The sequence below is a fragment of the Schistocerca serialis genome, chromosome 1 (assembly GCF_023864345.2).
Source record: "Schistocerca serialis cubense isolate TAMUIC-IGC-003099 chromosome 1, iqSchSeri2.2, whole genome shotgun sequence".
NCBI lineage: Eukaryota > Metazoa > Arthropoda > Insecta > Orthoptera > Acrididae > Schistocerca > Schistocerca serialis.
The window spans coordinates 1,090,599,375-1,090,613,547 of NC_064638.1; the positions used below are offsets into that span (position 1 = coordinate 1,090,599,375).

Genomic DNA, 14,173 nt, shown 5'->3' on the forward strand with positions numbered 1-14,173 from the left:
AATCTGAGCAATGATCAAGATCTCACCTGAGTATCAATTTTGATTTGACTGCCTTTACAGGTACATCTCCTTTTCTCCAGAATTCTCCCAACAAATCAAACTACCATCCACCTTCCCTACTACTTCTCCATACTGTACCCAATAAATACTTAAATGATGTGACAAGATAACCAAAGCTTTCTACTAATTTCAAAAGATATATTATCTGGCTCCTTCTGTTATGCTCACTATCTTGCATTCATTTGTGTTTAGAGAGAGCTAACTTTTAGTATGCTAAGTGGAAACACAAAGTACTTCTGCACTTTCCTGCGAGCCACAGTATCATAAGCAAATAAAATGGTGCTGATCCTGTATGACAACAAAATTATCTTTATCACGAACATTAGTTGTCCTTTAACATTTTCTGCATCACACACGATACATTGCTTTATTCCCTATGTAACATTCAATTTCTGTATAACAAACTGGTTTCTATCACCCAAAAATTCTTCAAGCCAACAGGAAGAAATCTATTTGTTCACCTACATCTTTTATTTGCAAAGCATTGTGTATTGGAGGAAATGCAATGACAGTGCTTGTTAAGAATGGGTCCCCGTCAATCCATGCTGAGTTCTCATGAAAAACTTTTAGCCCTCCAGTAATGTAAATGTCTGAGCTTTGAATATTGTTTAGGGTCCTGCAATGGACTGATATTTAGAATAATAACATGTCATCCTGTGCATTCATTCTTTTACACTTTCTTTAATCACAAATGACTTGCACTTTTCCCCCAATCACCAGGGCTTTTTGCAATAAGAGACCCTTGATGTTTCAACTTTCCATGTTTTTTCAGCACTGATACTGATTCAAGTCTTCACACATGGTCCATAGGCCAGTGATATGACTGCCACATTATACAGTGACACACCTTATAACTGTCACTATATGTGCTCTTAATGTACTATATTGTACATCAGAAGCACCTGATGATTGTGTCTTATCTTATTCATCTCTCTCTCTCTCTCTCTTTCTTTTTTTTTTACTTCATTCATTAAATCATATTACTTTTTTCCCTTTTTACGATGATATACTGAACATAAAACAAAACAAACAACTGGAATTCTGAAATAAGTGAAGCTATAGGGTTATTTATAACATTCTTTTTCAATTTTTTTCCAGCTTTGTTATTACATTTCATCAGACAACCTGGGACACCTTACAATAGCCCATATATGCGATGAGGTATACATTGTTTGAATTTGTATTAAGTAAAATTCTCTGAACAGAAGTTCTAGAAATATCCTGTTCATGAGAGAGCATACAACTAGACTTTTTGGGGCTCTGGACAACTTTCAGCTTAGTTAATATGGTCACTAGGGATGAAACCAAATGGGAGACTGCGAATATTTCCAGCTTATGGAAAAACATCACTTGCAAAGGTTCTAAAGGAGTGGCGAGGTCCCATTGCTTATGCTTTTCAACTAATAGACAATTCTGCATCAGTGCTTTCTGTCGTAGTTTTGATGAAGCAATGCTATCTCTCATGAAGACAGAATGAAAAGCTCAAAAATTATTTTAAAAAATTACTGGACATGTCACTTTAACTGGAAAAATTTATAGCTATCACACATGCTCGGGTGTCATTTTCACAAATGATATTCCTACAGATCTTTGGTCGCATTCTTGGGGGATTACTTTCATCAGGGATGCCACCTGAGGGACAGATTTTAGGAGCTTTTCACCAGATTTCTGTTTCGGTGAAAAATTAACCTGAGCTGAATGCCTGCCAGCCAAGAAATTTGCTCTTGCATCTGTAATTTGGGGAAAGTTCACGGAAAACTGTATTTGTTCTTATGGTCCTGGAGAAAACACAACCACAGACAAGCAACTGTTACCCAGCATAACAACAAGCACGTTCAGTCATTTCATGTCCAACAGTGTCTCACATTCTGGATTGCTGCTGATGTAGCAACACAATACATGTGTAACACTTTCCCATACCTTGGAAAACTGAATATGCATAGAGAGAAGCAACCACTCAGAGTACGTCATTCCGCATATTATGGAGCCTTTTCTAACTCAAGGAAAAAACGTGATAACAGGCAACTTTGCATCTTCTTGCTCAGAAGCTCAAAGAAATAAAAACTTCATTAGTCAGTATAATGAACAATCTATTATGAAATCCCTTATGAGATAACCAAACCAAATGCTGAAATACATTCCACCACCGTCCTGTGTCAAGCTGGCAACACAAACTTCACCATGACTGTATATCAAGGTAAGAAGAATGTCATCCTTCCAAATACACGGCATGCCCAAGTAGCAATAAAGAAGGAAAGGAGAAACCTAAAACCATAATATTCTACAGTGCAAAAAAATTTGGGGTGGACATGGTTGATCAAATTAGCCGTAAATATGCTACAAAGGTTGCATGTAGGAGATGGCCGATGCACTCCTCTACACCTCTAATATTGCAACAGTAAATGCATTTATCATCTACAAAACACAATGAACAAGAAAATGGAACAGAAGAAGGTTATAATTCAGCTGGCGAATGAACTCAAGGGAACAGAAAGAGCAACAAGCAGAAAAACAAAAATAGGGGATATGGAACAAAAATCATCTAGAACACTGAAAAAGTGCCAAATCAGCCTCTGCAAAAGCAACATGACCAGCAATAACTGTATCAAGTGCCACAAAGCCATGTGTAAAAATGTGGATTTAAAACAGGGATCACCTGTCCTAAGTACATCTAGCAGAGTCCAAAGACTTCAGCAAAAACTACAACAAAGCCACGCGTTGAACACATACAAGGTGGTCAGAAACAGCCTCAAAAGCTTGTAAGTGTATAGCAGCTTAGACTCTGCTGAGAAATAATTGTTAATAAAAAAAATTCTGATACTTTGCAGTTTCCTAATTAGGACTGAAGCTAGCTAACAGGCCACTGCAGATGCAAATTAAAGTGACTCACCACAGATGGTGTCACCAAACGTATTCTTTGCTCAGTTTCCTAAAACCGAAACAGAGAGCAATACAAAAATTGAACATGGGATGGTGGTAAGGAGTGAATCCGAGGCAAAAGCTGAGCAATCTCATGTGCTATCATCTACACTATGGAAATAACTGACTGATTATATCTGGTGAGCTGCTTGAATCTGTGCACACAATGGCCTGACTGACTTCAATGCTAATGAACTCAAAAACGGTGCAATGTATCAAATTTTTTCTTTAACAGTTATTTCTCAGCACAATCTACTGTGCAACATGCTTACAAGTGCTGTTTTTGGCCACCTTGTATACTAAATGTGTCTCGAAGTTTCTAGAAATTGGTGTTATATGTAAGTCTACAGTTTAGGAAACTTTTTGGCACAAGCAATGATAAACCAGCAACATTTTTGTTGTTGAAAAATGTAAGTAATTTATTAATTATAAAGGTAAATAATTACTGCTGTAACACACTAAACGGCAGGGATTAGCAAATAAAATGACCCCTTTCAGCTCTTTTATCAATGTTAGAAACTTTGTTATTCTAGTGTTGATGTCTGTGTTTCTTATGTGTTGTACCCAGTTTGAATACCATACTCACCCTGGAAGAGACATATAGTAAGTTTGAATCCATTCACAGACATTACATAGAGCCAGAACTCCTTAGGATTTGCTGATAGATCATTCGCTAGGATATGATTGGTAATGCTTCATGCGTAGCCCTTACTGTGGGCTCTTGAATCTCATTAGATCTTTCAGTTTTTCCACTTTATCCCTTTTGTATTGAAGGTGCAACCATCAATTCTTAAAACATAATTCAATGGTACCAATAAATGAGGAGTCTTGGCACACTTTATTAACTTACTTGCTATGCTTTTACCTCAGGTGTTATTTACATCTGTTTGAGCTTTAACCTCAAACTCTTGCTATGTTTGCCATAATCGAACTAATGGTCCTCAGTTTGTCTGAAGTGGGATATTGGTGGCTATCAGTACTACCAAAAACAATATCTCTATAACAGCATCTTCGCCACTAATACATACTTAGCGGCAGCTCGATGATAAAACACAACAATCACCAACAACATGAACATTTTCTGCAGGTTGTCATTTTTTGAGCAACAGTAAAAGACCACACCAGCCCTTTTGTCTTTGAGGCTGACACAGGTAAACATCTGCTGCTGAGAATTTTTATTCACTTGGGGTTTATTCTTTTTATATATATATATATATATATATATATATATATATATATATATATATATATATATATATATATATATATATATATATATATATATATACAGGAAAGACACAAGGATAAATAAAATTACTAAGAAAAACATAAGCATACACTATTGGACACTTGCACTGAGTAATTTTGTATTTGTAGTTCACAACAGTGGCCATTCTCATTACTAGTGTCAACTTGCATTTTTCAACTAATTATATAGTTTCAATGGCTGAAGAAAAGAGCAACTTCATAACAATGTGTTTCAAACACGTACGAGTCTGCATGTTTTCATAAATGTGCAAAAGCATGTAAATACTGGAAAAACAGGAACTTACCACAGACGTCGTACCATCTCCCACTTCGTCATCTTGCAGCTGTGCAAGTTCCACTAGCACACGTGCTGCAGGATGTTCCACTTCAAGCAGACGTAATATTGTTGCACCATCATTTGTAACAGTGACGTCCTATCAACAAACATTTCTAATGGTGTAGACATTATAAAAATTTATCTTCTGTACACTTCTTCTAATAAATAACAGAATCATCAATGTTAACAAACAAATGAAGTTTAAAATCCTACAGTTATGCTTTACACACAGGGGAAAGATGTAGAATGTAAAGCACTCCCATTATAAATTTCTTCTTTCCAGCATTTTACTTAATATTCAGAAATGAAATGTCCAATGTCCACCACAAAGTTTTTCCTATTTGATCCACATTTTCATTTATCTTCTTTTTTAAGATGTAACATGGGGATTTTCACATGGAGAATTTCTTGTTATATTATAGTGGAAACAGATGATATAAAAATCATAGTACCAGTCCGTGATTATAATAGCACTAATTCTACATAAACACCTATACTCTGCAAACCACTGAAGTGCATGGTACGGGGTGTGTCCCATGTGCCAGTTATTGGAATTTTTTGCCCATTCCATTCACATTTCACATCAGATCAAACCAAACATCCTGTACTTTTTCTTCAAGTGCTTGAATTAAGTGTGCCGGTAGTAATCACTATGTGTCTACCAGTGATACACTAATAAATACAAAAACGATTTTCATAGAATAAGTTTTTACCTACAATATTCAAAATAATGATGATGGCTGGAGCTAATGGGCATTCAACGGCATGGTCACAGGTGCCCTTACACTTATCAAAACAAATGAATGTGGCTGGAACCTCCAAAATTTGTTCCATACTCATATACAAGATAAGATGTTTCAACAAAGAATAACAAAAAAAAATTGCTCTGAGCACTATGGGACTCAACTTCTGAGGTCATCAGTCCCCTAGAACTTAGAACTACTTAAACCTAACTAACCTAAGGACATCACACACATCCATGCCCAAGGCAGGATTTGAACCTGTGACCGTAGCGAAAGAATAACACAGTTAAAGGACTCTTGTCAACCAGTAACACAGAAGTACCCTATGAGATGAGCATTCTGACTACAAATAAGCGTTAACGTTGTTCAACTTTTGAAGTTAAAGAAAACTTTCTGACAGAAATAAATGTGCAATGTCAACATTATTAACACATACATCAGACAAAAAGTAAAAATTACGCCAGAATTAAAAGAATACCGTAATGAAGTGAGAACTAGCAACAAATGCCCTATCTAGAATTCTTATTACTTGTATAATTTATTGTCAGATACTAAACTTTAAACTAATAAATACATTGAAAATCTGATTATACCATCAGAATCGTCGTGGAAATAATAGTAATATACATGTTTCTTTTTGAGGTATCATGATTCATCTGGCAACTATTAATTTCTATACGAACTGTGAAATGTCTGCCATTAAGGTTTCACAAAGTCCGACATCTTTGGTCCTCCCAGCACACGGCGTCACCAAGGAATTCCCAGCCACGTGCTCGATGGACCGATGCTAATGGGCTTGGTGTGGCCGCCAACTCTGAACTTAGAATATTTCCAGGGTGCCGCAACTTGCTCGTCACCTCACAGGAGGCACAACTGGAGCTCTCAAATGGCGAGCACAACACAAAGCTACAAAGTGTAGTTGAACTGCTTAGTCAACGAGTAACTCACAACAGTGCTACAGCTGTGCAATGGCACTATAAACAAAGCGAACATTGCATTATACCTGTAACAATGGCTGCCAAAATTGACATTTTGTCAGAAAAGTACCCAAGGAACTTCACGGAGTGAGAAAGAAGTACCAGATGAAATATCAGTGTTTCTGCTGCATAAAACAGCAGAATGAGTGGTGTCATATAGGCTCAACTGTGCAGACATGGACATGAGGAGTACGACGACAATGACACGCACCTAACAAGTGAAAGTCATATTGAAACAGGCATCAAACAATGTAGTTGATCATCCTCGTCAGGCAGGGAGCCACAAATTCCATCTCCAATGAAACGTAGTGAAGGACGAACATTTCCTAGAACCAGGTATTAAACACGATTATGTACATGGAAGATCAACTGCAGCATTGTAAAAAAAAAAAAACAATTACGAATAGATTCCGAACAAGTTCGCAGCAATATGACCATGTAGTGCAAAAAAAAAAAAAAAAAAACTACTGATATTTAAGGACAGACAAGGTGCACTTGTTGCAACAACTGGCGTTTGCAAGTTTCAAGGATGCTTGATACAATTAATAGGATGTGCATGATAGTGACCTATTGAGTTATGCATATCAGTGTGACATAGATTATAGTGATTTCAAAGGCAGCAGTGGATGGTTGCACAACTTCAAATAGTGCTACAGAATTGGAAAATGTAAGATGGCGAAATTTCAAACAAAGCATGAAGCATATCAAATTGCGTAATTGCACCAAAAATTTGTAGATGAGATAAATGTATCCCATCATACAGTAAGGAATTTGTTTTCAACTCCATCCAATTGGCATTTGATAAGAAAATGTATTTGAAAGGAATCCTGAAAATCAGATGTACAAAGAGAGCTGGGTCAAGATAACTAACGCCAACGCTTTTACGCATTCTTAACAACTGGGCCGACTGCTAACCTGGATGGTAAATTGGTTGGAAAGTTATTTATTGTGCTGTGAGAAATTGGACATGCTCTGCACCGTATGATTCTTTCTCGAGTGTGCGAGCTTGAGGACAGTAGAGAATGTCTATATCAAAGCAAGCAAGTGTGGGGAAATGGGCAAAAGAACTATAACTAAGGTACAAACACTGCTTTTGGCCAATAGCTGGTCAAAATAACTTGCTTTTGCTCGATTCCTGACCTGCTTATAAAAATATTACTCCTTTAGCACAAATAATCCCTCCTAAAAAATGTAACATTACAATCCATATCACCTGGAACCACTGGACAAATTCAGCCTCTGGGTGTCACTTACATAAAACATTATCGCACTGTCTGCAGCTATGCCTTGAAGGATAGTAGTTTCGCAATAAGCTCCACACATGCCGTCACATTCCATTAGTTCTCATCACCCCTTTACACCAATATGATTCTATATGCATTCTTTAAGAGTGGATAACTAGCTGAAGGCCTGCATGGTTTGCAACTACGAAGGGGTTTGCCTTTAATCTTGATGTGTGAACCTTTCGGATCACTGTGGCACACCATTTTTCATTCAGTGTTCAAGTTAATGGTTTGTTTTGAACATATCTTGAATATCAACAACGTCCATTCTGTGACAAGTAATACATACATTCCATAGAAGGTAGATCTCTGCACCTCCCAGACATTCATTTTCTGTCAAGCCCCTGATGCACATGGCGAAAAATTAGCAGCTAATATTTTTCCTGTCAATTGTTAATGCAGCGCTCCAATGGACCTTACAGAAGATTGAACTTGGGACCTTGCACTCAAGTGGGTCCTTTAAGATTTTACAACAAATCTATATCCAGGATGTTGGATGGCAGTTTAGTTGATCACTTTTATCACTATGACTTTCTTCCCAGTACAAGGCATGGATTTTCATATGAGGAATCTACGACAGATAGTAGTTAACAGGGGTGCTACATCAGCTGCAAATTCTGTGCAGAATGCGATAGGTAATCTCTTGGGGCCCTGGAGCTTCAATTGTAACAATTTCAACTGTTTCTCAATGCTATTAACACTGACTTATTTCACTCATATTTGCAGTGGTACGAGGATTAAATTGGTGCTCTTCTACTGGGTTTTTCTTTGCAAACGAACATTTGAAAATAGAGTAAAGCATTTCTGATTTTGCTCTGCTACCCTCAATTTCACTTTTATCTCATCCACGAGTGACTGGACACTGACTTTCATACCACTAACAGCTTTTACATGTGACATGAATTTCTTTGGGTTGTGTGAATAACATTTCACAATATCCTGCTAATTTCACACATTGCTCTTTTCATAGCAAACCAGTTCCAGTCACCATCGCTGTATGTATGGGCCCAGGCTTTGTTTTTCACGTATCATGAAGTAGTCTGCTTCTTTAGAAGATTCTTTACAGTGACTGTATCACAAAGTCCTTCTACCACTCTACTAGGTACAGATCTAACTAGTGCATGATCAACTTTTTTTTAAGCCACTGTTCCACTTCATGGTACTGTATGCTATGTAATTCTCAACACAAAATAATTTAACACCCAGCACAAAAAATATATAACACCTGTTACATCAAATATCACGAAAATGCGATATCCCGCTATTTTAAATTTTCTCAGTTAGAGTAACAGGTATTACAATCTTTTTATAATTATCCTTCATTCCCGCACATTCACAATAACTGTAATAACATTCCCAACAATCGTCCTTAACTTCCTGTTGCAGCAAAATCAGCATTGTTACAGGTAATTTGAGTAAGGGCAGACAAAATTATGATGCCAAATTTACTGTTACATATTTCACTGAAGCTTGATGAAAACGAAATATTTACAGAAATAAAAATAATACATATTTTTAGAAACAAAGCTTATTTGAAGCAAATACAGTGTTAAGCTGTTTATGAATACCATTTGCAATTATGTAAGTCAGTTTTAAAAATCACTCATTACATACACTTTAAGGTGGAATACCATGTATATATAGGCTTGCATTGATTCATATCATTTTATCTTGTGTCAACTTAATTCTAGGTACTTGTAAAATATAATTCTCTAAGCCATAGATTTTATTAATTAATTACACTGTTTATCATTTATATGTATGGTTTGTTGGCACCCAAAACCCCCCCAATTTTCCACAGTCACTTTAGTTACAATATTTATTGTTAGGAACTGAAATGATTTTGAAATGGGCAATGTATGTTTTATCCACGGAAGGCATTTCCTCCCTAACCCTCTGAAAGCAACTGCAGATATGGGCAACTTTATTAAGCAAAGGTCTCCTTTTATCAGGTACATACCCCTATGTCATCCACCAGCATCTTGTCCAAACCGACTGGTCCCAGGGAACTCTTAACAATGTTTGCAATTGAACAAGCAGCCATAACTGAAAAAAGTGTGAACCACAAGAAGTTGTTAATTTATAGTCATAATTACTTGCAACAGAAAAGTATTATCAATATTAGTGACTCACGCTCAATGTACGATTTTTCTATGAAAATGCCCCAAAAACTGACTGCACCAAATGAAAAAGGACTAGTAGCATTGTATACAAATAGTACCTACTAATTGGCTCCTGCAAAAGTTATTAATTTTGACAAGACAACAAAATATCTAAACAATCTAAAATTAGCACTACAGAGGCAAGCAATATATAAAATTTGTAACTCTCTCAACAGTGTGTGAAAGGGTGTAAATTTCCACATGATATCCTTCAAGCAACCAATGATATCACAAAAACCTCCACATTCAATTGTAACTTCTTATAAGAACTCCAAAAGATTTATAGCACTGAATTTCTCTCTCCCTAAATAGCTATTCTGCTGCAAAAACACACTCTTGTTTTCACAAATGTTTTACACATTTGTATTTTTTAGACTATTACATTCAAGTGAGTTTTTGGTAGCATAACCAAGTAGGACGATGACTGCAGCTAATGGGCATTCAACGGCGTGGTCACAGGTGCCCTTACACTCATTAAAACAAATGAATGTGGCTGAAACCTCCAAAATTGTTCCATACTCATATACAAGATAAGATGTTTTAACAAAGAAAAACACAAAAAATGGCTCTGAGCACTATGGGACTTAACTTCTGAGGTCATCAGTCCCCTAGAACTTAGAACTACTTAAACCTAACTAACCTAAGGACATCACACACATCCATGCCCGAGGCAGGATTTGAACCTGTGACCATAGCGAAAGAATAACACAGTTAAAGGACTCTTGTCAACCAGTAACACAGAAGTACCCTATGAGATGAGCATTCTGACTACAAATAAGTGTTAACGTTGTTCTACTATTGCAGTTAAAGAAAACTTTCTGACAGAAATAAATGTGCAATGTCAACATTACTAACACACACATCAGAAAAAAGGAAAAATTACGCCAGAATTAAAAGAATACCTTAATGAAGTGAGAACTAGCAACAAATGCCCTACCTACAATTCTTACAGAGGTGGAAAACATGCACTTCATTAAGTTTATGGTGAGGACATTACAGATATGATCATCAAAGTCCATAGCTTCGTGCGACAAGAAGTGTGTCACAAATTATGAAAGTCTCATTGTTGAAATTTCAAGGGGACCTGTTGCAAGAAGAGTCAAACAAAACATTTCATGTCATGAAATAACGGAAGATTATCAAATGTCATTCTTCCTACACACCATTCACAAATGGAAATATTTTCCAATTGGCAATGGAATATGAAAAACATATGACAGTGGTACACAAGGCGGGTACTCTTAACCACATAATGTATGGTGGTCTGAAGAATAAAGATGTGTGTATCTGAACAGTTTAGCTTGTTAATTAGCTACATGATCAATATATCAATGAAAATCATTATTGAAGTGTGTTAGCAGCTAAGGTGGTTTTTTGTTTTAATACTTATGGCCAATTCCAGTATTACATTACAAATGACAACTGAACATAGTTAACTAATCAAGATTTCATTTCTAGGTTTTATATGTCTCTCGAATTAAGTTGTTTAACATATGCAACACCTCTCTTGAACGAGCTCAAGATAATTAAAGAGGTGCTGCATAACTATTACCAGAGACTCGTGATAGGAGTGAACTGGAGTTCCAACAGTCTCCCATTACTGTTTTCAGAGGGGTAACGGGCTAACAACTGCGACAGCTATCCTGTGTAACTTTAAATTGCCCAACTCGTTATCGCAATGTAGATTTTATACTGATCTGCAGACTAACGAAATAGATGTAAACTGAACTGTCGGCTTTTTACCACTAAAGTAATCTAACAAACATCCAAACACGTGATTGCCAGGGTGAGCCGATTCTCAAAGGTACAAAACTTCTCTTAATAAACACTGTTTGTCCCAAGTTACTACACCGTAACCACAATCATAACCTTAAAAGGACGACAAAGCATGTGCCCCATTTGCACACGCCCGGATGACAATTTAAATTATCACCATTTACCATTTTGAGTTCTCACAGGATTACCAGACGCTCGATGTCCCGCAACAGACAACGGGGGCGCAATGCTAGACATTTCTTCTCTTTTTCGCTTCGTTTTGCTATATAAACACTAGTTTCAAAACTACGATAAAACACCTAAGCCATTCAGAGACATTCGGTGACATAAACCATGGATTACTCCAGAGATGTACAAACTACAAAGAATAGCTACCGAATCCATAGCTGTAAACTAGAGAGATTAGGTAACAAAATTAACGTGCTTCTAAACGATTGTATAAAGCCTTTAACCGTAGATTAAGACAGAAAATGATCTCAGATCAAACTTAACCTGGAAATGTGCGCTGTGTAAACGTTAAACCCAGATCATATCGCCGTGGCTGCCCTGCAGCCAGGCGACTAGAATGAGTATTTTGTGTTCTCTTAAACATAACTCATTTTAGGTCATAATAACATTTAGTTTAGTACTGATTACGTAGTAAATAGGTGTATTAGTGTGCTTTTTAAGAGTACCAGTAAATGTTTCATTTTTCTATGCGTAATAGCAGAAAACGCGAAAAGATCGTACACTCTGGTTATAGTCGTATTTATTTCTGTTTACGTTTTGTCGCAGCAAATCTATAGAATTTCGTGTAATTGTTCTTTGCTGTATCCAGCATTTTAACTGTAACGAACGTCTTCATTATTTAACTCACATTTCCTGAAAGTAACATAAAGTTTAAGTTGTTTCAGAAACTTTGCACTGTTGTTTTTGTTTACATACAGTTGCGTAGCCCGAATTTGTGGAATCAAATTTTAATGTATATTTGTAATTTAACTGACTTATTCTTAATAAACTATTACGTCTATCATGAGTGAAAAGTGCTTGAGTTGGCGTAGAATATTTAGGTGGGGGCTTTGGTGTGACGGGTGCTGCAGTTTTTTCCATGTGGGTGACTGTAGTGGCGTGGGAGTAGGGGAAGTAAATGAGACTCATCAGTGGTTTTGTAGGATATGTAGTAGAGATAAGAAGATACTAGAACAGGAGGGGAAAATTGCCGCCTTTCAGTCTGAGTTAGACAAGGCCAGGGAAGATCTTGACAGGTCAAGGAGGGAGAAGGGTAAAGAGAGGTGGGAAGTGGCAACGAACAACAGGAGGAACAGGCCTAGAACTTTGTCTGACAGCTTCGTGGTGAATGAAATAAGAACAATCTTCACAAGGATTTAAAGTCACTTACTCTTCTACAAAAAGGAATACATTATTCAGGAAGACACATTTTCAATAACTTGCCAGCAGTCATAAAGAGTTTAACAACCAATTAAATTCAGTTTAAGAGAAGCCTAAAGGATTTATTGGTGCCCAACTCTTTCTACTCCCCTGATGAATTTCTCAGTAGAACCAACTGATTTTGTGTGTGTTTGTGTCTATATATATAAAACATATAATCTAACTTCTGCACAATTTCAGTGCAGTAATGTGTTCATTGTAAATAAGTATTGTAGTAGTTCTATTATATGTTTATTACCTTATAAATTAAAAAACTTTTTTTAAATTCAGTGCATTAATGCAATCTTAGTAGATGAGTGTTGTAAAATGATCCTTTCATATATTGTTCATAAAAAAATACCATCATTCCACTTGGGACCTCTGGAAGGTATATTAACTTATTTGCTTTAGTTGTAAATATTTGTCATGTATTATTGTTTTTCTGACATCTTCTACATCCCGGGGGAACTCCTCTTTACAGATCAATTGGAATGAAAGTAAATCTAATCTATAGAGGATGGGGCCCCTCCATGCCCACACCAACGTGGTGACCAAACCAAAAGTTCTACTGTCACCTCCGTAAACATGTTAGTTTTTGAATCAGGCGTCACGGGATGCAGGCTGTGATGTTATCCATGCGTCTGGGTAAGACTACTCATTAACATGGTCCATCAGGAGATAGAAGTGGTCGAAAACGATCGAAGGGTAGTGGTTGTAAGGGCAGAGGAAAAAAAGTACCAAGGCCAGCGCCAAGGGGAAAAAACCTCTGCGACAGTAGGACGGGTAGTAAGGGCAGTAGCGGCTTGCTAGCTGTGACAGAGCATGCAAGGTGAGGTAAGGTTAGCGTGAGGTATCGTGCATCGTTACCTATGTGCTGCATGTTCGTTAGCTGGGTCAGTCCGTGTGCTGCGGCTGGGCTTGCTTGTAGTCTCCTGGGCCGGCCGCAGTGGCTTCCTCCCTGTAACATAAGAGTTCGGCGCGGCAACTCATGCGTTGCTGTTAGGCCCTCTGCTGCGCCTTGTCGTCAGTGACTTGGTGCAGCTTCATCAGGCTGGTGCAGAACGGCAGCGATAGGCTACCGTTCAGCGTCCTCCTCTACTGCACGCCGCAGCCCTTCTGTAATGTAGCTTCCATGAGCTCCGCTTGTTCGGAGAGCTGCGCCAGTTCAGCGTCAGAGGAAGTATTACCGCTCGCTCGCGCTTGTGCGATAAAGGCTGCCCTTTTGGCTTCTCTATACCTTGCAGGGCCCGCTCCCGCAGCA

The 14,173-nt window shown here is 37.5% G+C and overlaps 1 protein-coding gene across 1 annotated transcript in view; it reads right to left on the bottom strand.

Annotated features, from left to right (window-relative positions):
* Positions 1–11,840, bottom strand: part of LOC126416071 (T-complex protein 1 subunit alpha) — an 82,101-nt gene extending 70,261 nt beyond the window's left edge. The window contains exons 1-3 of the mRNA XM_050083556.1: positions 11,670–11,840; positions 9,528–9,613; positions 4,533–4,661 (exon numbers count right to left, since the gene is read on the bottom strand). Of these exons, the coding sequence (XP_049939513.1) occupies positions 4,533–4,661; positions 9,528–9,613; positions 11,670–11,742 (288 nt within the window). The 5' untranslated portion in view covers positions 11,743–11,840. The remainder of the gene's footprint in view (positions 1–4,532; positions 4,662–9,527; positions 9,614–11,669) is intronic.
* Between the last annotated feature and the right edge of the window lie 2,333 nt (positions 11,841–14,173).